At 40.8% G+C, this 23,183-nt stretch overlaps 1 protein-coding gene across 6 annotated transcripts in view; it reads right to left on the reverse strand.

Moving 5' to 3' along the window:
- Positions 1 to 876: 876 nt before the first annotated feature.
- Positions 877 to 23,183, reverse strand: part of LOC131363162 (cadherin-10-like) — a 25,321-nt gene continuing 3,014 nt past the window's right edge. For 2 of the 6 annotated variants that reach the window (XM_058405443.1, XM_058405444.1), the window contains exons 2-12: positions 13,592 to 13,944; positions 10,508 to 10,802; positions 7,951 to 8,070; positions 7,313 to 7,480; positions 6,012 to 6,193; positions 5,572 to 5,816; positions 4,740 to 4,876; positions 3,722 to 3,837; positions 3,425 to 3,542; positions 2,972 to 3,223; positions 877 to 2,860 (exon numbers count right to left, since the gene is read on the reverse strand). In XM_058405443.1, coding sequence (XP_058261426.1) covers positions 2,367 to 2,860; positions 2,972 to 3,223; positions 3,425 to 3,542; positions 3,722 to 3,837; positions 4,740 to 4,876; positions 5,572 to 5,816; positions 6,012 to 6,193; positions 7,313 to 7,480; positions 7,951 to 8,070; positions 10,508 to 10,802; positions 13,592 to 13,807 — 2,343 coding nt within the window. In that variant the 5' untranslated portion in view covers positions 13,808 to 13,944 and the 3' untranslated portion in view covers positions 877 to 2,366. Of the gene's footprint in view, positions 2,861 to 2,971; positions 3,224 to 3,407; positions 3,543 to 3,721; positions 3,838 to 4,739; positions 4,877 to 5,571; positions 5,817 to 6,011; positions 6,194 to 7,312; positions 7,481 to 7,950; positions 8,071 to 10,507; positions 10,803 to 13,591; positions 13,945 to 23,183 lie in introns of those variants that run through there. The other 4 variants (XM_058405445.1, XM_058405446.1, XM_058405447.1 and 1 more) reach the window with 4 other exon arrangements.

The following is a 23,183-nucleotide window of genomic DNA, read 5'->3' on the forward strand; positions in this document are numbered from 1 at the left end:
TTATGCCTGATTGGTGTACACTCCCATATACACTGATCAGGCATAACATTATGACCACCTGCCTAATATTATCAGAACCAGCATTCAGCAATTTGAGCAACAGTAGCTCGTCTGTTGGATCGGATCACACGGGACAGCCTTCACAACCCACATGCATCATCCACCTTGGTCGCCCCATCACCCTGTCACCGGTGCACCACTGTTCCTTCCTTGGACCACTTTTGATAGATACTGACCACTGCAGACTGGGAACACCCCACAAGAGCTGCAGTTTTGGAGATGCTCTGATTCAGTGGTCTAGCCATCACAATTTGGCCCTTCATCAAACTCGCTCAAATCCTTACACTTGTCCATTTTTCCTGCTTCTAACATCAACTTTGAGGACAAAATGTTCGCTTGCTGCCTAATATATCCCACCCACTAACAGGAGCCATGATGAGGAGATCATCAGTGTTATTCACTTCACCTCTCAGGGGTCATAATGTTATGGCTGATTGGTTTGTATCCATGATTTCACCATATTTTAATAGCTCTGCATATGTAAGTAGAAGCAGAAGACTCATGAAAAAATGGAAATGAACAGAATTCTACAGCATGAAGTTAAAGCACTAAAATAACCTCAGATACACTATTAAGCAAAAGTATGTGCACCCCTGTCCATCCACATGGGCTCCGATCTCAGTTCTAGTGAAGATTGTGGAGGGGGGGATGAATACTTCTACAAGGCTCTGTAGAAATGATCTCTACATGTCCCATAAAACATGAAGCATTTTGATAAGTCAACCCGTAATTAGCGCACGTAGCTGGTGTGTGTGTTGCATATCGAAGAGCACTGTGTGTTAGAAACAATGATCACACCTTCTTCATTTTCTGTCTTTTAATGTTGTATAAATATTTGATACAAAATATGATAGTGTACAATACAGTAAGATAGATAGTGATTGTTGAATGTTACATCTACGTTTATCTGCATTTCAATAGATTTAAGTTTGAGGTTCTGATCAAACTTGCAGTGGTCCTTACCAAATACCCCACAGCAGGTCCAGACCCCACACTGAGTGTGCAGGGAGTAACACGGGTCACTGACACTGCTGTGACTCTGCGCCTTAAATGTCACTGACTGACTGATTCATGATTGACTCATTGACTCACTAATTGACTCTCTGAATACAGTCTGACTTACTTGCTGACTGACACACACAAAAAAATTCAATAGCTGACACAGTGACTGACTCATTAACTGAGTGAGTCACTGATTAACAGACTGACTCAGTGACTCTCTGACTACAGAATGATTTACTTGCTTACTGTCACACTGACTAAATGACTTACTGACAGAATGACTCATTAACTGACCGATTCAGTGACTGCTTTATTAACTGATTCAATGACTGATGTATTAACTGACTCATTATCTAGGAATCACTGACAGGTTGACTCTCCGAATAATACACTAATAGATGATCCATCACTCATGAACTTACTGACTGCTTCACTTTACTTTGACTAATTTGATTACTGACTGAATCACCGACTGACTCCTCAGTGACTGACTCACAGGACTCAAACACTGCAAGCAAACTGACTCGCTGACTCTGACACACCACATCTCTTAATGACAGACTGACTGATGTACTGACTCATTGACTCACTGACTGATCTGGCAGGTTAACCCATCTCATGTGTTGCGTATTTGGTCATAGTTTCCTGTTGATGGGGGTGTGTGGTTTCTCAGTTTCCTTATTTGGTCATAGCTTCCTGGTCTCATTAACCCTCACTCCAGCTTTCTCTTTCCCTCAGTTCTAAAGCATCTATGGACCTGCTTTCTATGGACCTATGAATTTTGATCCACACCTTTTTTTTCTTGATAAATCTAATAGTGATGTTCACCATGTCATTAGTAATAGATACTTTTATTGGGAATCAATTGCAGTTACATCTGAACGTTCTTTTTGTTGTTGTTGTGTTGTAAAAGACTCCGAGGTTAAAATCCGATCAAATCTTTACACCATCCGAGTCTCGTGCAGTCTCTGTATCTGTGTCCTTTATTCCTGACTGGAGTTTGTTTTCTTTTCTGTACATTTCTGCTGCAGACTCATCCAGGAAGCATGTACAACTTCCTGCAACAGTACGTTATATTGTTAGCATTTTATTTGTCTTAGAGAATATATTGCAAAAGAAATCCATCCATTTCTTAAAAGCCTTTATAAAGACACCAGATTTGCCTCCAGCAGTCGTTCTGAGTAAACTCCGTATTGTCCTGCTTTACCGCAAGCCTTTCCTGTAGATTTCTGCCAGTTTCTTTAAATCCTGGCCTTGTTTTGACAAAACTGATTGTTCAACCCACGCACCACTTTCCTGCTTCGTTACGATTCTCTGTCGCTGTCCTCTCCTCCGTACATTTCTGCCAGTCTCTTAAATCTGGGCCCCAGCTCATACAGGACCTCGTAATCACTCCACGCGTCGCTGCTGACTGATTCCAGTGAGCTGAGACTCTCAGCAGTCGAACCGTTTCCCTCGTACGCGTACGTGGCCAATGAATCATACGGTGGTGCTACTGGATCCGAATCGTTCTCGGTTAGCCTCTGAGAGATGAAGTCCCGGATGTCCGGTTCGGACTTGTTGTAGATTTTCGGTGCCGAGCGCCGTAGAATCTCAGGTATGACATCTCTGCGTTGCTTGGTGTCGTCGAGCGACTCTACTTTTCGTAGCGTTCCGATGTCAAACGCTTGCGTGTCTTCTTCGCCACCGCCTTCGTCGTCGTAGCTTACGACATTGTCCCTCACGTCTTCTTTGGAGACGATCAGAGGGTCCAGCTTCTCTTGCTGCCTCTTCAGAGCCGTGAACAAGACGACGATCACTACGGAGAAATGGGCGGGGTTAAGCGGACAAAGGACAGAAACAGTTTCTATAAAAAACAACTATAAACCACTAATGACCTGAAACACTGATAGTAGTAGCATGTTCTTACTTAGCAAAATGACGATACAGACAAGAATTGCGACTAGCGCTCCTGTGCTAAGTCCCGCATTAAGTGCAAACGCCTCTGGCTCACATTTCCTCCTGTTTCCGTCTCGGTCGCACGAGCACACGCTTATCGTTAGTGTATTGGTGCTGCTCTGCGCAGGGATTTCTCCATCTGTGATCACCACAGGAACCAGATAGAAACTTCTCTCCATGCGACTGTAGCCATTCCGCTGAGTCAGGATCGTCGCCGTGTTATCTGTGGAAATGATTTAAACAAGAAAAACATGGCAGCTTTCAGTTGCGAAGTCTAGCTCAGGGTCAATGCTAGCAAAAGTAGTACCAGTGAAGTCAGCTTTTTACAAAGTTTTTATTTACTGAAGTGATGAAGGCAAGCAGATGTTAAAAATGATTTATGGAAAGCTGCAGTGTTTAGAAGTTACCCTTTGCTGTAAGTCACCTTTGTTGTCTCGAACGGAGAAGTTGGATTTTTCAAAAGACTCCGAGGCTAAACGGAAAAAAAAACGATGGCCTCTGACTGGCTGGTCGGCGTCTGACGCGCTCACCGTTTGGATCGTCTGAAAGATAACGTCAGAGACAAGTCAAATTTTATGTTTTATTGATATATTAAATACTTACTTTCTTTTTCTTCGAGTTATATCATGCAGTTTAATATAAATTAGAAAACAGAAACCCCAAAGCTATAATTCCTTTACAGTATGTAACGATTAAAACATAATCGGCGTCTACAGATTACCTGGCCCACTTTGGCGTCTTCACAGATGAAAGCTTCGTACTCCACGTCGAAGGTCGGCGCGTTATCGTTTACATCCAGAACTTTGATGTAGACGGGCACATGACCGATCAGACCATCTGCGGGTGGAACGTCAGATACAGAGTCAGTGACTTGAGTTCAAAAGTTCATCAAGAAATGTTCCTCATATTCAGAGTCTTGGTACGCAGCTGCTGAAGTTGATTTTCAGGGATCTGTAATCGGATTATGTAAATGTGTAGTTCATGTCTCTGAGGTTGCCAGATATTTCAGTGGAATCCTCTGAGACGGGGTTTTCCTATGAAGCCTAGGCTCCTGTCCTTAATCATATGTGCTTGACTTTAAAACCCAAAGAAACTCAGGGGTAAAAATGTGGACCGAAGGGGGAATGATAAGAGCCAGTATATTACTCAGACTGTAACCTCCTCAGCAGCGATTTTATGTTGATGATACTCTTAGTCCCTGACCTTTTGACCTGAGGATAAGGACACTGGGCAGCCTGACAAATAGGCAGTGGAGTCTGAAACAGTAAAGGCTCTGGGTTGTTGATCAAAAGGTCAGGGGTTTAAACTAACCACTAATCTGCCTCTGTTTAGCCCTTCAGCCAGGTCCTTAACCTTCTCTGCTCCAGGTGGCTGTTTCATGGCTGACCCTGTGTGCTCTGACCCCAAGCTAGGGCATGTAAATAAAAGAGGTAGATTTCACTCTGCTCTAATGTATGTGACAAATAAACACTTTTAACAATGGACAATATCCCAAAGCAGCTTTTCAGAAATCAGGAGTTAAAATTCGAATTCTAATGTATCTGTAATGAGCAAGCTAGAGGCGATGGTGACGAGAGGAAGAAACCTTCAGAGCAATCGTGATTTATAAATCATTAGTTTTTTCTAACTGTACACAACAAAGTCAGTCGGTGCTGAAAGTGTGTTAAAAGGAACCCTTTTACGATAATCATTTCTAACAGCGTCGTGTGGTTTAGTGTGAATAAGAATAAAGCACATACTGTATTCAGCAGCCTGCACTGATATATTGTGCCAGGCTTTTTCCTCTCTGTCGAGAGAGCGTGAGATAAAGAGCGAGCCGTTATTGGGATGGATGTTAAACACGTGATCCATATCGGTGTGCCAGTCAATCATGTACCTGTCCACACACACACACACACACACACACACACACACAAGTACAATTCAACATTTTTCAACCTATTTACATTTGCTAACTGTGTTATTATAGATGTACTCTGTATACACTAAACTAAATCTAATCGATTTCACATCTATATTTAATACTTATTCATTCTCTAACTGCATAATCTAATCTACCATGTGGCCATGTAATCTGCTATATTATTGTCCAATCTAGTAGTAAAATAAGTAATCTAATCTAATGTACTATTATATAATCAAATTGATTCTTATCTAATCCAATCCTACATAATTCTAATCTGATCTTCAACTCTCTAATCTAATCTACTCTTATATAACCCAACCTACTTCAGTAATTAGTCACTGTAGTCTAATCTACTGTTATACAATGTAATCTGCTATTATATAATCTAATCTGCTATAACGCAGATGTATATATTATTATATTACTGGTAAGAGTTTGAAGTTCATTTCCAACATTTTGTCACAACAGTTAGTTATCAGGTCATTATGGGAGGTAAGTTGGGTCACTACAACCTACAGTGCATTACCCAATCACAGGGAAGTGCTTATGCAGTCTTTGTGAATAGCTATTTCACATATTTATGAGATATGTATTAAATTTGGAATTGTCTATGCGTTATTATCTCCGCTACACGTGAATAGTAATAATACTAAAATTTAGCATACCTGACAGGTTTACGGTTAGTGTCTGGGTCCACAGCACTAACAGCTCCGATAATTGTTCCAATCTGAGCGTCTTCTTTGACCTCCATCATGTAGACAGGACGCTTGAAGACCGGTGGCTCGTTAACGTCCTCCACAGAGACCTTCACCGTGGCAGAGTCCCCAGACATCTGAAACCGTGGGTCCAGGTACACGTTTTCCACCTGCAGCCTGAGCGTATACGACGCTCTCCTCTCATAGTCCAGGGGCTGAGCAAGAGATAAAAAAAAAATGATCAGCTCTTACACAATTTAAATCTCTTTATGTGGAACGCTCACCATAAAGGAGTCAGTGAAAGAGACGTTATTATGGATATGGCAACAGATTAACATGATTTCTAGTTCCAGTTCTGTCAGAGCTGCAGAAAATGAAGCACAAAAAGCAGAGCTGTTTAGGCTTGCTACCTTCTTCAGAATGAGTACTCCCTCCTGGGTTGCGGGGTTGGTGGTGATTTGAAATGTGTCCTGTTCATCTGTGATTCTGTAGTTCATCTCAGCGTTCTTGCCTGTGTCGGCATCTGTAGCTTTAACCACGCCCAATTCACTCCCCACCTCGGCTAACTCAGGAACACTGAAATGGTACACACCTGAAAAGCACGCCATCATCAACAGAGATAAATGCATACACGGGCTGTATCCCAAGCCACACACTACATTAAAAGCAGTAAGTTATATTATCTAGCAAGCTTTGCATTTAGTTTTAGTGAAGCTTCTTGTGACGTTCTTGTCCCAAAGCACCACATATTCATATAATGATCTAATGATGGTGTTGAAGTGAATTATATAGTCGGTAGGATGTGTAATTGGGACATGCCCGCATTAGACTGATGATGGTATTTATGTAGCCTATATATTAAACAGGGCATGTGGTCTGGGACACACTTAGAGTGGACTGCTGATGGTGTTTATTTAGCCTATATAGTAAATAAAATGTGCTATTTAGGAACCCATGTACAGCAGACTGAAAAAGCATTGGTTAAAGTAGTAAATGACCTACTAGTGGCCCCTGATAAGGTTTGCACCCCTTTGCTTTTGTTATTCGATCTCCATGCACCTTTTGAGACAATGCATTCAGTATTCTTCTAGACAGATTAGAAAAACCTATTAAAGTTTGTTGAAACTCTTTTTTCCTGGTTTATATCTTATATGAATAAATGTAAAAGGTGACTCCTATATGTATACAACAGGCTAAAGTTTGGTATTCCACAAGAATCTCTACTAGGCCTGTTGCTTATTTCCCTATGTATTCTCCTTCTTGGTATTCATAAACATTAAATCGTCTTTCACGGCAACGCTGATGACACACAGCTGTATGTTTCAGCAAAGCCAGATGACTGACACTGCCTTAATAAAGCTGAGGAAGAGATAAACAACATTAGGGAGCGGATGCTGTGTAATTTCCTACTTAATTCTGACAAGACAGAAATGCTTCTACTTGAGGCCACAGGCAGCTAGACGTAAGCTTTCTAATTATGTCATAACTCTTAATGGCCTTTCGCTTGCATCATGTGTAGCCGTGAAAGAAAGAGAGAGAGAGAGAAAGATGATTATTGATGTCAGTCCCTCAGTGTTTCTTGTTCATGTCATGTCAGGGAGCTTTTCTGTGTCACTATTGCTTTTGGCTTGCTCATCAGGGGTTTGGATCTAGACCCAGATGTGTGTAAAGGTACATACACACACACACACACACTCATTCACTCACTCACCATGTGTGAATCGGGGTGGGTTGTTGTTGACATCGAGCAGTGTGATATTGACACTGGTGGTCCCAGTCAAACCACCCAGCTGTCCCATCATGTCTTTAGCCTGAATGACCACTTGGTAATGTTCACGGTTTTCACGCTTCATGTTAGGCAGAGCCGTCCTGATGATCCCTGAACCATAGCACAGAGGTACGGCGTTAGTACACGACTCTCTCATTCTCTGTTACTGTGTGTTATCTACCTCTATTCATCACTGAATCCCATAGTGAGTCCTTCCAAACATGCTTAAAGTACAAAGACCCCCTTCATATGGTTTTATACAGAATTTCACAGACAGCTACACAACCCAGTGGGCAGCTAAAAAATAATCAGTAATGGGGTAGTGTGATGGAGCAGATATCCCAAAGTACTGTACAGAGTACAAAGCACTGACACTAGAGACTTATAAATGATCAATAAATCTCATTAATCTTCAATAAAACATTTAATTTTGGTGTATATTGTTACTAGAGAAATTATAATATTAGAGCCATGTTGTTATAGAGTTGGTCATTCTGTTTGACCAGTCAGAGTCAGGATTCTATTATTATTATTATTATTATTATTATTATTATTATTATTATTATTATTATGTAACTGACCTGTCTCTGGGTCTATAGAGAAGTATGGCTGACCCTGCAGAATGCTGTACACAACTTTAGCACTGTTTCCATACATAGCATCATCAGCATCTGTCGCCGTTACCTGGACAACGAAGGTACCTGAGTGCAAAAAAAACAACAGAAAGAGAATTATAGCAGCCAAATGTCTGGGTCTGTATCAACCCTATATATCGAATAGGGTTTGTTGCGCCCACAGTGCAGATGGTGGTGTTAATGTAGCCTAATATAGTGACAATAGTGTGTTATTTAAGACCCGTCCACAGCAGACGCTAATATGTACTGAAGCACTGGTTAAAGTAGTAAATGTCCTGTTAGTGAGCTCTGATCAGGGTTATGTATATTTAGTGAATAAGGTGTGTAGTTTGTGACGTGATGATGACGTGTTTATGTAGCCTATACAGTGAAAAGGGTGTGTGATTTGGGACATACCCACATTGTACACTACTGTTGACCGAAGATGGTGTTCATGTGGACTAGGTAGTGGATAGGTAGTGTGGTTTGGGACTTGGCATAGGAGTGAGTGCTATAGTGACTGAAGGTCATTACGTTTTTGGCTTTGCATCAATAAGTTCATATGCAAAATAAAGTGTGCATAACAAATTCATTCAAATTGAAATGGAAACACTGAAGTGATATGCAATACATCTCTATATCACTGATACAGACAGACGGAGATGGAGGTGGTGTGCTCTGATTACCAGAGACTGGTAGATTCTCCTGATTGGCTAGAAGAGGTACAGGGTGTTCTGATTGGCTGAGAGAAGCATAAGGTGTTCTGATTACCTGAGATAAGTACAGGGTGTTCTGATTGGCTGAGAGAGGTACTGGGTGTTCTGATTGGCTATGAGAAGTACTGGATTTTCTAATTGAGAAGCACATGGTGTTCTGATTGGCTGAGAGAAGAACAGGGTGTTCTGATTGGCTGGGAGAAGTACAGGGTGTTTTGATTGGCTGAAGGAAGCACATGGTGTTCTGATTGGCTGGGAAAAGTACTGGGTGTTCTGATTGGCTGGGAGAAGAACAGGGTGTTTTGATTAGCTGAAGGAAGCATATGGTGTTCTGATTCGTTGAGAGGAGTACAGATAGTTCTGACTGGCTGAGATAAGTACATAGTGTTCCGATTGGTTGGGTGAAACACATGGTGTTCCAATTGGCTGGGAGAAGCACAGGGTGTTCTGATTGGCTGGGAAAAGTACAGAATGTTCTGACTGGCTGAGAAATATACAGGGTGTTCTGATTGGCTGTAGAAACACAGGGTGTTCTGAGTGGCTAAGAGAAGCACATGTTATTCCCATTGGCTGGGAGAAGTACAGGGTGTTCTGATTGGCTGAAGGTAGTACAGAGAGTTCTGATTTGCTGAAAGCAGTATGGCGTTTCCCGAGAGAGTTTTTATATTACGTATTGGTGTATTTATCAATAAAATACTGCAGTATATGAACTATTGCTAAAATAAAATTGGAAAGTCAAGAAGCCCAATTGTTTTTACTCCACACAACTAATTAACACTGTGCTATTTATACCCAGTTAACAGTATGCATTGGGAGTGTACATCTGTCATGGTCTAAACTCAACCAAGGGCATACCAACAATGTGAAGAATTTAGGTGAACAAAAATATGAAGTACTTCACACATATGAATTCTGGCTCTGTCTCATTTCACTGACATGCCTCACTTCCTCGACGTTCAATCTGTTCCAATTCACAATAATTAACTCAACTCTGAATGTAAATTACTTTTGTGTAAAGGCTACACAGGGCCATGCTATGTCTGGGTGATGATGCCTGCTGACTGGAACAGATGGCACAGCTCTCTCTCACACACACACACACACACACACACGTGTGAATATAAAGCATCTTCTTTGTTCTGAACTCATTACTCCGTGTCTTGTAACAGCGAGTCAGAGTCACACCCCCCTCATGCTGGCTGTGTCCTAAACACTCATGTTTTATGTTAATGTTCGTTCTAACAGGTCATGGCGGGGAAACTGCAAAGTACCTGCTTTAAGATAGTATACGAAATAGAATAGAAGAAAGTCATAACTATGTACAGTTATTACCTAATAAACAAATAAGTAGTTGGCACATGAGAGTAATGCGCTACACTATTGCGTACACTGTAATAAAATCACATGACCTTCCCTTCAGATTTCTGTTAAGAGATAACACAAGAGCCTGGATGAACGGACGAGTCGATATGGAGATAAACAGGAGAAAATCAGAGAGAGAGAGAGAGAGAGAGAGAGAGAGAAATAAACAAACATACAGATATTGAATCAGAGATATAAATATAGACAGACTGGAAGGCAGGTACATAAACAGACAGGCAAAAACATAAAGTAAGACAGCTGTTCCACAGACAGATGAAATCCAGACACGTAAATATATGGAGCAATGAGTGAAAGACAGACAGGTAGATGAACGAATGAATGAATGAATAGTGGCAGACAAAAGGAAAAGGTCTGTCTACAGATCATTTATTCAACTACAGTGCATCAGTTTTACTATTCTGTGCCATGATTGGCTGATGCCTCACCAACGTCGGCCATTTCCTGTACGGCCGCGATGTAGGGGTCTCTGGTGAACTTGGGCTCGTTATCGTTAATGTCGTGGATTTTAATGGTGAACGTCGACGGACCTTCAAGGTCTCGACCTGTCGCTTTATCGACGGCCTTTGCGCTCAGTGTGTATGACGCTTTCTCCTCGCGGTCCAGCCTCCTGGTGGCATGGAGATCACCCGAGTTCTCATTGATGACAAAAATGGTTCCGGCTCCTTCCCCAGTGAGGACGTACTTCACTTTCCCGTCCTCTCTGTCTTTATCCGAGTGCAGCTGGAGAGAGATAAACCATTTAACACTTTAAACTGTAGGTTACAGCATGATGATGAAATTGACGCTAAATGAATTAATAGCATAGCGTTAGTTGATGAGCGTGATCAGCTAACAGTAACAAAACTATCACGATCTAGAAAACTATGACTAATCTAAGTAAAGTAAATGTAGGTTAAAGTCCGTGAGGTGAAAACAATTCGCTTTTTAAATGCAGCCATGTTTTTTTTTCTCCAGGTATATGAGTTACAGTTGGCGTGCTAGCTCCAGTGTTTACAGGTCGTTTATAGGAGTCTTTTAGGACACTTACTTTTAGCAGACTTTTTTTTTTGTCCTAAATAGCTGGGAGATATATTTCTCAGAGCGCTATATTAAATGATATTCATATAGAATCTAAAATCCCACTGGCCTTATACGTGTATTCATTAGGGAGTGAACACTAGACAGAGAGAGAGACACCTGTGTGCTGTGTCCTAATTCACACTCCTCACTGCTAACTATAGCAAACTCATTTATCATGCCACTGTCCTTAAACAAATCTATTAGTTAAAGATGAAAAATTACAGAACGTCTTCCAGAATTGCTGCTAAACACTAAAGGGAGGCTTTCGCAATGGCCCACGTAGCACAATACAGTGCCCAGTGATAACAAAGCTAGCTAGTGACTTTAGCTAAACTTGGCCAGAATTAATCCCGTGTCCTTATGATTTGTTACTGCAGGAAGCTAAATAATGCCATTTTCTCCTCTCTCACACCACATTAGCTCTTCCCGTTAAAGATAAGAAGGCAAGAAAGTGATGAAATTGCCTTTTTTCCCCCCCCAGCATCTGTGCATCACTTTTCCTATGGATCGTGTAATTACATTTCCAATATAAATTGATCAGGAGTGCATTTCTATCTGTGCTAGGGCTCGAGAATTGATTTCTTTTTTTCCTCTCTGTTTAGGATCAGCAGCAGTACATCCTGTCCTTAATGTTTTGTTTCCACCTTATATCTGTATGGAAAATGAAAGTTTAACTACACCTATTAAGTTTTGTGAACTGATTATGCTACACAGTGCTACAGTTTGCTGTTAGCATAAAACAAACAAACAAAAAAGTCTATAGTTAGCTAAACTCACAACACTGCAGTTAGCTTAAACTATGCTACCGTGTGTTAAATTACACTTAGCTTAAAGAAAATGATAACTGACTACAGCTGAAGTCTTCGGTCCTGTGAAGTTCTCAGTCAAGTCTTTCTGAAGTTCTGAGCGCTGAGTGGATCAGAGGCTCGCGGTGCCTGTGAGTCGTGTGAGTTTTCACCCATGATGCATGATCTGAGCACCACATCCTTCTACTGGATTTGAAGAAGAACTTCACAAGTGTGTAAACAGAATGATTTGCCCTACTTTTTTTTTTTTTTTTTGCACCTGCACCTCCACAGTGGCACTATGAATCATGGACACCTCTGTAAGGATTTCAACAAATTGGAACTTGGACACGTTTCATTGCACTTCGATTTGTTTCATGCTTCTCTAAAGCAGAAGATGTATTGCGCGTTAATAATAAAAAAGCCGAGCCCTGGTTCGTTTATCAGTTCCACTTCACTCAGCCTGAACCTGCTGTACAGTAGCTTAAATTCCAAACCCAGAAGGTGTGTAATTGTGTAAACAACATCACGGCGTATATCATGTTTACCTGATTAACAAGCTGGAGCCGGCATTAAAAGTGGCAGAGTGCAAACTAACCACTGGCTTGTGAGGCACGATTCTGCTCATAACTTATCAGTTATAACGGTGAAATTTCTGTACATACAGTACAGAGGGATGTCATTATGTTACTCAACATACAGTAGGCTTCCTCACATTACTCCCTCACAAAATGGCATCAGACCTGACAGTTTTCCAGTAGAGGATTCAATAGTAATGAAATAATGTTCAAATATGCTTCGCTTCCTGTGTATGACTGGTGTCCTTTCCAGGGTATTTCGGGGCCTTTCTGGAAAGGGCTTCAGGTTCACGTTAAACCCAGTTCTTAGAATGTTCGCTTAGAAGATCTTAGTCAAATTTTAGTTTAAGCCACATTTTTTCGACATTTAAATTTTTCCAAAATTCTTAGGCAAATTCTAATCTTCAGATCCACCATGATCCACCAAGTTCTTCTGAAGTTCTCAGCCAAATTCTTTGCATTTCATATCAATAAACATATACATATATAAATTACCTGTGCATCACAGGTTTGTATCATTAAGGTTGTATTCCCAGTATCTCACACCCAGTGTTTCTAGTATCTGCATCTACCATCTCCCTGACCAGTATAAAGCCTTTACAGGAGATGAAAATGAATGAAAAATATCTATATTTTTGCCTAAGATGAACTGGCATCTCATTCCAGGGTGTATTCCCACCCCTTTGCCCTGTGGACCTGTGGTCATTTTTGGATTCACCACAACCCATATAAAGCAAATGAGTAGAGTTTGAATATCATCTTTGGATTTGTGTGTGTGTTTGTGTGTGTGGCCTCATCCACCAAGACTAAAGCTAAAACTAGTTTCTAAAGATAAGCTAACTAGTCTTTGCAGAGCCATCCAAAACTTTGGTAGATTACAAAGAAGTTGGCCTCAGTTTTATTTAATGTAAATTCAGATGTAAATACAGCTCCAACATGTGCGATGGAGGCCATGGAGGTGTCATTGGAATGAAGATAAACTTTATACAAATGTTGGTCAGATTGCTGTAATGTGAACTCAGCCCGTTAACTACCTTTATGTTAAAACAAAGAGGAACTAGAACAAGAAGATCCTCATTCTCCATACCTTTCCGACATACTGATCATCATTTCCTGTATATTCCTCTAACAGGAAGAACTGATTCCACATCCACCCTCGTTTGGAGCGTCTCAGAGTTACTGGCCCTCCATCAGCTCTCATCTGGCTCCATGTTTCTCCGCTTAGTCCACCTGTAGTCCTCAGCATGCCCTTTGCTTCTTCCCACAGGCAAAGCCATGTTAATAAAACTAGAGGAGTTCTCATTCTGAAGAGAATATCCAAAGAAAAACTTGCTTCAGGAATCCCGTAAACCTCCAACCAAATTATCCGTCCATCAACGACAATCCAGATCTTCTGGAAGTGTATTTATTAATCCATTAGGTCCAGATTTCAGGGTCCATCTAAAAGGAGGGAGAAACAGCATGACTTAGTGATTATGCTTTCGAATTCCTAAGCTAATGTAGTAGAAGGTGCATTATCTACTACTGTTTATTTCTCTTTTATTAGTTCTTCACACCGAAATTCTTCTAAAGCTACTTAATTTGGCTAGAAACGTCAGTTACATCCAAACATTTGACTAGTTACAAATTGCGAAACAAGAACTGAACCTTTGTTTAATTTAATCCAAACCATAGGACCAGAAGTGAAGATCCAGACATGTTCCATCAGCTAATTATTAAATGATGTATAGCCAAAGTGTTTTGCAGTTCTTAGCCAAGTTCTTCTAGAGTTCTCACTAAATCCTTCTGAGGTTCTTAGCCAAAATTTCAGTAGTTTTTTATTAAAGCATTTCTTAAATTCTTAGCCAAACCTTTTGGAATACTTTGCCAAGTTCTTCTGAAGATCATAGCCAAACCTTTCTAAAGTTTTTAGCCTGGTTTTTATAAACATCTCTGTCAAATTCTTCTAAAACTCCTAGCTAGGTTTTGTTAAGTTCTTAACCCAGGATTTTTCTTAAGTTCTTACTCAAATTCCTCTCAAATTCCATCTGAAGTTCTTAGCTAGGTTTTAGGAATTTCTTCTGATGTTCTCAGTCACGTTTTTTCTGATGTCCTTAGCTAATATTTCTGACATTCTTAGCAATTAAATAGCGCTAAACAGTGATAAAAATGTTTACTGATTATTGCCCAGGTTCAGCTGGCTCGGAACGTCTGATGTATATGAAAATTAGAGTTAATTATGCCGTTGAGCAAAACAATGCCAGGCAACTAGATTAGTGAAATCAATCATCTGAGGCTATGCAGATTTGACATGCTGCAGTCTGGATGCTTTGCAATGCAAATGATGAGGTAATGCATACGTTAACCCACTGAGTGGCAGCATCGCATGTGCACATCATCACGCTGACGTTACAGATAGCAACATTTGACTTTTCAGTTCTACCTGCTTCTAGGTGCTGAGTTTTCAATCACTAGTTTGTTTCTAGAATAGTGAAACGATCGTTCCTGTCACTGAGCAATAACCGCAATCCTATCACTTGCAGCTCAAGACACCAGGGTGTAGCATTGACCTTGACGTCCTTACAAATGGTCAAAACAAATCTCTTGCTAAATAGCTGCAGAGCAGAGGAACAGGAACAGTTCAGTCAGCTGTCCTGTACAGTACATAATCCAGGGAAAAACACCCACTTAAACACCTGCATAAAGACACATTTAGAGATGCTAGCATGCTAAGTCAGGTGTATTTTATCTATCTGCTATAAACAGGCTAACTAATCACCTAGCTTGTTTTCTTAAGGCAACATTCAACAGCTGACATGCAAGAAAGTTTTCCGTGTTTTTATTTAAGTAGTATGCTATGTAGATTGTGCAGTAGCGGGCGACAAATAATGAAAACCATGCTTTCGTCATCTGTCATGGACATGAGTTGGAGAAATAAAACCCTACTTAATGGTAAAGGAATGTCCTAGCATGCTACGCTTGTTTTTTTTTTCATTACTACATGATATATAAAATTAGCTTGTAGGCTACCTGCCTAGCTGAGCTCTAGTGGTGTAATAAATAACTAAAGTAAAAGACTTCCATTAGTTGTTCCATGTACTAGCATGCTATCTAGTTTGCTGTGCCTGTGTAAGTGGATTGATGAAACCTGCTCAAAGACTAAATGATTGTGTTACTATGCTAAGTTTGCTGTGCTTTTCATTAGCTCGTTTTCTAAGTACCATGTGCTATCAGGCTGGGTGAGCAGCTAGCTGAATAATTAGCTAAAGTACTAATGTTCGCAACTTTTGCAGCAATGCCTTCTGGGTAAGTAATGCCGATCAGACTGCTGGAATAAACATTCCCCCTTCCCTAAGAATCCCTCACTCAGAAGTGTACACTACAGCAGAGCGGGGACGAGCGAACGAGTGCGTGTGAGTCCCGCAGAGATGAAACCAGGTCAGACATTTTCTTTTTCAGGGACAGTCAATGGAAAGCATTCCACCTCCCACAGAGTGCACATTATCCTTTAACGATCGGTTAAACGTGAAGAAAAATGACTTTAATAAACGTCCTCGATTTACACATTTTCCTCATGGAAGATGTTTATCAGAGCGAGACTTCATAAACAAACCCGAAATGGATATTAATGTAGCGATGTGCCGGTAAACAATAAAAGGTATGCGGTAGAACTACATGTAAACACCATTCAGGATGGGAACACATCTATAAAACACACACACACACACATTTGTATGATGAAATTCTGAAAAAATATCAGTACAACGTTTGAGTTGTTTAGTGTTTGAGTTATGTAGTGTTTTTCCCCCTCTCACTTCATAATAATGCAGAAATACAGAAATTCCAGCATGAAGCAATGGGTGTGTGTCGAATTATGGACAAACACATGATGGAAAAAACAATTTGCATATATTTGTTTCAGAAATAGAAAGCAGCTGCAGAGTCGCATGCATTCATCCAGGCTTTAATATATACATCACCTATAAAAAGCCAACACGCTCCAGTAGAAATGACAGGTTTATGTGATGTGAAAAAAGATATAGAATAACCTGGTTGCATAAGTTTTCGCACCCCATAGCTAATACTTGGGTAAGAGTATACTCAGATTTGTGAGACAGCCCTCTGCGAGTCGTTCCACAGGATGTTCCAAAACGCTGATCTTCTTCTTCTTTTTTGTTGGTTTGGATTAGTGCTTTAGGTCATTAGCATGCAAACATTTCTCCACCTTCATCTGTCTAGCAGAAGCCTGTAGCTGTTGTCCCAAAGTTGGTCTGCATTTGGAGATATCCATGATTCTCCATGATAATTCCGTCTATCCTGATTCGATCCCCCATCCCAGCTGAAGAGAAGCAGCTCCATAGCATGATGCTGCCACCACCATGCTTCACCATGGCCTTGGGGTTCTTGGGGTGATCACACCGTCTATGGACTGCTGTTGCATCACTCAGCTTTCAGCAGGAAGGAATTAGTAGTAAGTCAGTAATGACCTCAGAAACTACACTGACCACTGATTAGTTCCTCTCGGTTGCAGAATTCTTCGTGACTTTAAACTGTTGTAGAAAGGACATTACTTACATTTACATTATTTACTGTTCAGTGTCACCCAAATGAGGATGAGGTTCCCTTCTGAGCCTGGTTCCTCACTAGGTTTCTTCCTCCTATCATCTCAGGGAGTTTTTCCTCACCACCGACACCTAAGGCTCATTAGGGATAAATGTTTCTACACTTCTGTAAAGCTGCTTTGAGACAATGTACATTTTTAAAAGCGCTATACAAATAAACTGAATTGAAACTGAATTGATGAGCTGTCTTGCTTCTAGAGTTATGCCCAGGACGATCTACCTTGGTCTCGTCAGGCTGTAACACTGTATCTGCTGTATGATTTGGGGTTGAATATTTTGTCATGGGAAAGAGTTTCCATCAAGCTAACCTACTCCACAGTCCAGCCATGTGAATCCAGATGGTTGTCAAATACAGGGAGTGAGCAGCACTTACCAGATGTTCCTGCAGCTCCTTCATCTTGGCAGCCTCCCTGATAAGTTTGCTTTTTGTCAGTTTTGGAGGGACGTCCTGTTCTTAGTGATATCGCTCTGGTTCTCCAGTGTCTCCACGTGTTGATGTTAATGCTTTATGCTGCATTTTTATTGAGCCCTCTCCTGATCAATACCTTTCTACAGTGACATGCTTCGTAAGCTTTTCAGCTTCAGCAGTCGGATTAAACCATGAAGATGTCAAGAAAGTGAGGGCAAAACATTATGAGCTGGCTAAGAGGAGAACGGCAGATAGACTAGGAAGACTGCGGAAACTCGAATAGCCTCTCTTTACAGCCGTGATAAGCAGAAAAGTATCTGAGTACACATAACATGTCGTACCTTGAGGTCACTCCGTGCTGCACATGCTCAAAATCCAAAATTTATGCCTATTTTCACGCCCTGTGGAAGTTTCTGGAAAGGTTCTATCGAAGGTGACTGAGCAACAAGCTGGTATTTCGCGTACATCTGACAACAACAGCCACTGTATCATATTTAATCTATTTTATCTAATATAAGATTTTAATTTGAATAATACCTTTGAAATGTGTGAATATTAATAACACTACTCACAATATTTGCAGAAGTTGTTTAATATGCACGTATAAATTGTATCACTCTCTATACAGTAATATTTGCATTAGCTGAGCTGTTAAATATGCGCATATTAATCAAATGACCAGCTATACTGTACCATCTGCATTAGTTGAGCTGTTAAATACAGTGGAACCTTGGCATACAAATTTAATTTGATCTGAAGGTGACATTTCGTATTGTGATACAAAATTTTCCATAAGAAATAATGTAAATGCAGATCATCTGTTCCAGACACCCAACAATATTAGCATTATTACCAATTTCCAAGGGTCAAGGGTCCTCACAGGAAGTCGTGCCACCAAGCGTGGGCTAAAAATAGAACAGACCACTCACACCACCAACCAGTCAACAAAAAGACGCAGAAAAAATCACGTTGAGTTTGAACGGCAGCCTTGGAATCATGGGTTGACTCTTTCGAAAAACAGCTTTCACTGATAAAAAAAAAATTAAAATCCGTCCTGGATGTATGCGCAGCTTAGCCGGTGTCCGGTTTGGTTCATATTCCAAAAATGGTTTGTATGCTAATGTAAAGTTTGCAAAGCAAAATTTCAGTTTATAAGGCGAAAGTTCATAAGAGAGGGGATTCATATGCTGAGGTTCCACCATATTACTAGCTATACTGTAACATCTGCATTAGCTGGACTGTTGAATATGCACATATTAATCACATTACTAGCTACACTGTAACGCCTGCATTAGCTGAGCTGTTGAATATACGCATATTAATCACATTACTAGCTACACTGTAACGCCTGCATTAGCTGAGCTGTTGAATATACGCATATTAATCACATTACTAGCTACACTGTAACGCCTGCATTAGCTGAGCTGTTGAATATGCGCATATTAATCACATTACTAGCTACACTGTAACGCCTGCATTAGCTGAGCTGTTGAATATGCGCATATTAATCACATTACTAGCTATACTGTAACATCTGCATTAGCTGAGCTGTTGAATATGCGCATATTATTCACATTACTAGCTATACTGTAACATATGCATTAGCTGGACTGTTGAATATGCGCATATTAATCACATTACTAGCTATACTGTAATATCTGCGTTAGCTGAGCTGTTGAATATGTGTGCATATTAATCACATTACTAGCTATACTGTAACATCTGCATTAGCTGGACTGTTGAATATGCACATATTAATCACATTACTAGCTATACTGTAACATCTGCATTAGCTGGACTGTTGAATATGCACATATTAATCACATTACTAGCTATACTGTAACATCTACATTAGCTGGACTGTTGAATATGCACATATTAATCACATTACTAGCTACACTGTAACGCCTGCATTAGCTGAGCTGTTGAATATGCATATATTAATTACAATACTAGCTACACTGTAATATCTGTATTATCTGAGTTGTTGAATATGCGCATATTAGTCACAATTCTAACTATACGGTATCATTTGCATTAGCTGAGCTGTTGTATATGTGCATATTAATTACAATGCTAGCTATACTGTAACGTGTATTAGCTGAGCTGTTGTATATCTGCATGTTAATTACAATGCTAACTATACGGTATCATTTGCATTAGCTGAGCTGTTGTATATGTGCATATTAATTACAATACTAGCTATATGGTATCATTTGCATGAACTGTTTATTATGCGCATATTAATACACTAAATCTTGTACTAGACTGACAAGTACAGATATTTTAGCTATATGTATTTCAGGGGTGTGTCACTGATGTATGGACTCGCTCCTGAGCAGCACTCTGCTGCTGAAGCTGTTTACACACCGCCATGGCAGCTGAGGTAAAAAAAAAATATATATATATAACCCCCCAGGGGGCAATTAACACAGAAACTTAACCCTGTGTTGACTGGCACACACAGTAGGACGATTCGGCTGTTTATTTATCAATGTGTCATTTATATGCTTAATATTACAGAATAGACAGAAGCACTCCTTCTTTATTGCATGTATTTGCATATAGACTGAAGGGTACAGGCTTCGTTCCAAATGCTAGGAATCTTCACCACTCTTCGATCATTCGTTCATACTATTACCCATAATGCCCTGCATACTGCAGATGAATGCGTAATGAAATAAAGTGTAACGATAACGATAAAGCTGGGTTCTCTGGAACACCCAGCCAGCCAGAGGTCACATGGGTTTAGTGTCTCTATGTCCTCTGATAATACTCTAATTGCTAATTAGCAGATTAGCATGCTGCATTAGCGCATCGATAATGGTGTTCCAGCTCCAGTATCTTTTTTTTTTTTTTTCGACAGTGAGCGCGAGCGTCCGTGACACCAGGACACCGCTGTGAACTCCGTTACCCACAATTCCTGGCTCAATGCTCACCAAATGACTGAATAAATCATGATGACACATGTGTTTTGTTCTCACAGCTGTCACTACAAGTCGCAGAGTCATCCTTTAAACACACACACACAGACAGTGTGTGTGTGTGTTTGTGTGTATGTGTGTGTGTGTATGTGTGTGTGTCTGAGAGCATTTTGCGTCTTCTACTTCCCTCCTTTTTTATTCATTTTGTTCATGTATCACAGGAAGTCACACCATCATTATGTGTTTGTGACGAACACTGTGTGTGTGTGTGTGTGTGAGTGTGTGAGATGAACACTGTGTGTGTGTGTGTGGTTGTGTGTATGTGAGATGAACACTGTCTGTGTGTGTGTGTGTGTGCGCGCATGTGTGTGTGAAATGAACACTGTGTGTGTGTGTGAGAGAGAGATGAACACTGTGTGTGTGTATGTGTGTGTGTGAGATGAACACTGTGTGTGTGTGTGTGTACACGTGTGTGTGTACACGTGTGTGTGTGAGAGAGAGATGAACAGTGTGTGTGTGTGCACGTGTGTGTGTGTATGTGAGATGAACACTGTGTGTGTGTGTGTGTGTGTGAGATGGCCTTATATTCGCTTCTCAAATTATTTAGCTCTGCGTGACAACTGTCATTGCTGACAGCTCCCCACAAGGCATGCTGGGTAATGGCCACAGGGGCTCAGACATACAGTAATGGTGTGACATCTTTATCCATGGGTTAGCATAAGAGAAAACCTGAATGGTAAACACACACACACACACACACACACACACTCCCAGGCTGTATTCCAAACTACACACGTGTCCTGTATAGTGGGGCAAAATGGCATATGATAACTGTTTAGCGCATAGCGTTAATAATTTAATAGCCATGAGCCAAAAAGTTAGCTGACACACATTAGCATTAGCCACTGAGAATTAGCAGTAGGCTGTTAGCTGTCAGGTGTGCAGTCAAGACAAGACCGCAAGTGTTATTCTGTTATCTGTCAAAAACAGATGTTGAACTGTTAGCTGTCAAGTAAGCTGTAAAGCGTTAGTCATCAAGCTGTCGACTCGCCGCCGCCGAGGATTAGCACTTACTCGCTAAAACTGCCGGGTTATCCAAGAATCATTAGTCACTGTGTGTTAGGAGTCAAGTGCTAGCTGTCAGGGATTAGTGGTGCAGTGTTAGCTGTCAGTCATTAGCTGTCAAGCGTTAGCTGGCATGCATCAGCGGTCAAACTCTAGCTGACGGGCATAAAGCATCGAGCATTAGAGCGAAATAAATGATGACAGCCTGTGGTTGTGTTCCAAACCACACACTGTGTATGCTAATAGAGTTACTCAACTCACCTAGAGAAGTATGTGATTTGAGACAAAGCCCATGGAGAAAGTGGAACACGTCTTCAGTTAACTTTTTAGGGGAATGTTTCTCTCTCTCTCCCTTACACACACACACACTAAAGTAAAGTGTCCTCCTGGGCCTGAACTAAATCAGGAGCATACACTTGATCAGAACAGAGTGTATAGAGAGAAGGCGAGTCTCACACTCCCCACGCACCCTTATATAAACCTCTGTGTGTGTTTATCGCAGACGTTAGCGAGATCGGCTAATTAGCGTCACCTGGAGCTCCTGAACCCTGGGGAAACACACACAGTCAATAACACACACACACACACACAGTGTCTCTTCTATTTAAGATACTGAAGGATCTCATGCGCTTTATTTAGTGACTAAATCACAGTTCACTTAACAATACATAGACTTTGAATGTGTTCCATGGGCTGCATGTGTGTGTGTGTGTGTGTGTGTGTGTGTGTGTGTGTATTAAATGCAAATCAGCCTAAGTGTGCGTGCATAGCTTCGGCAAAGGGTTAAACCCAACATTTCCCTATTCCTTGCCGGTCACATGTCAGATTTTGAACGTATTGCTGTTTGGAACGTGAGCCATGAGGAGGATGTAAATCAGACTTCATTCATCCTGAGCACATTTACAATAAGTCAAATAAGATACACAGAGATCAAACACTGCTCCTGACACAAGGCAACTCGATCTCCAACATGCTGCTCTCAAAGAAATCTCAATAAACCCAACTGCTATGAATCTGAGTGGACCAGGTACGGAGCCCTGAGGAACGCCATCGCTGAAACACACAGATGTACACAAGGAGACGCGGCACAAAATAGCAAACTGGAGATTTGCTAATGCAATTCTCAACCTTTCAATGCCAAGCTGTCAAGGGGTTAAGGATTAAAGAGGAACTGCAAGTTCATTAACGAAGCTAATGACGAGACCAGCTCACAGGTTTACTGTATATTAATGTACTCATTATCACACCGCTTATCGTTTCTATAGTCTCTCTTGTACTTGTGAATTTGAAAGTTATACAAACTCAGTGTCAAATAAAAAACAATTTATTAACCCCTGTGAACATTTCCTGAAAAAAGCCATGTCCAGTTTGATAAACCAAGCTGGATAAGTTGGGACGCATTTGCTTGGACATAAAAGACGAGATATTTACATCCACTTCACAAGTCCTGCGGCCGCCTTCACTGATCCACTCCCGGAAGCAGCCATGCACACCCGAGTCATGACACTACCACCACCATGCTTTCACAGATGAAGTGATGTGGTTGGGGTCTTTTGCATTCCTTCCCTCTCTCTCTCTCTCTCTCTCTCTCGCTCTTCACACACACTTCATATCACATTCATCAACATTCCTCTTTACCTTAGCTGTCTTGACTCTCTCTTCATGCAGCTTCTGTATTTC

Source organism: Hemibagrus wyckioides, linkage group LG13, assembly GCF_019097595.1.
Source record: "Hemibagrus wyckioides isolate EC202008001 linkage group LG13, SWU_Hwy_1.0, whole genome shotgun sequence".
In the NCBI taxonomy this organism is placed as follows: domain Eukaryota; kingdom Metazoa; phylum Chordata; class Actinopteri; order Siluriformes; family Bagridae; genus Hemibagrus; species Hemibagrus wyckioides.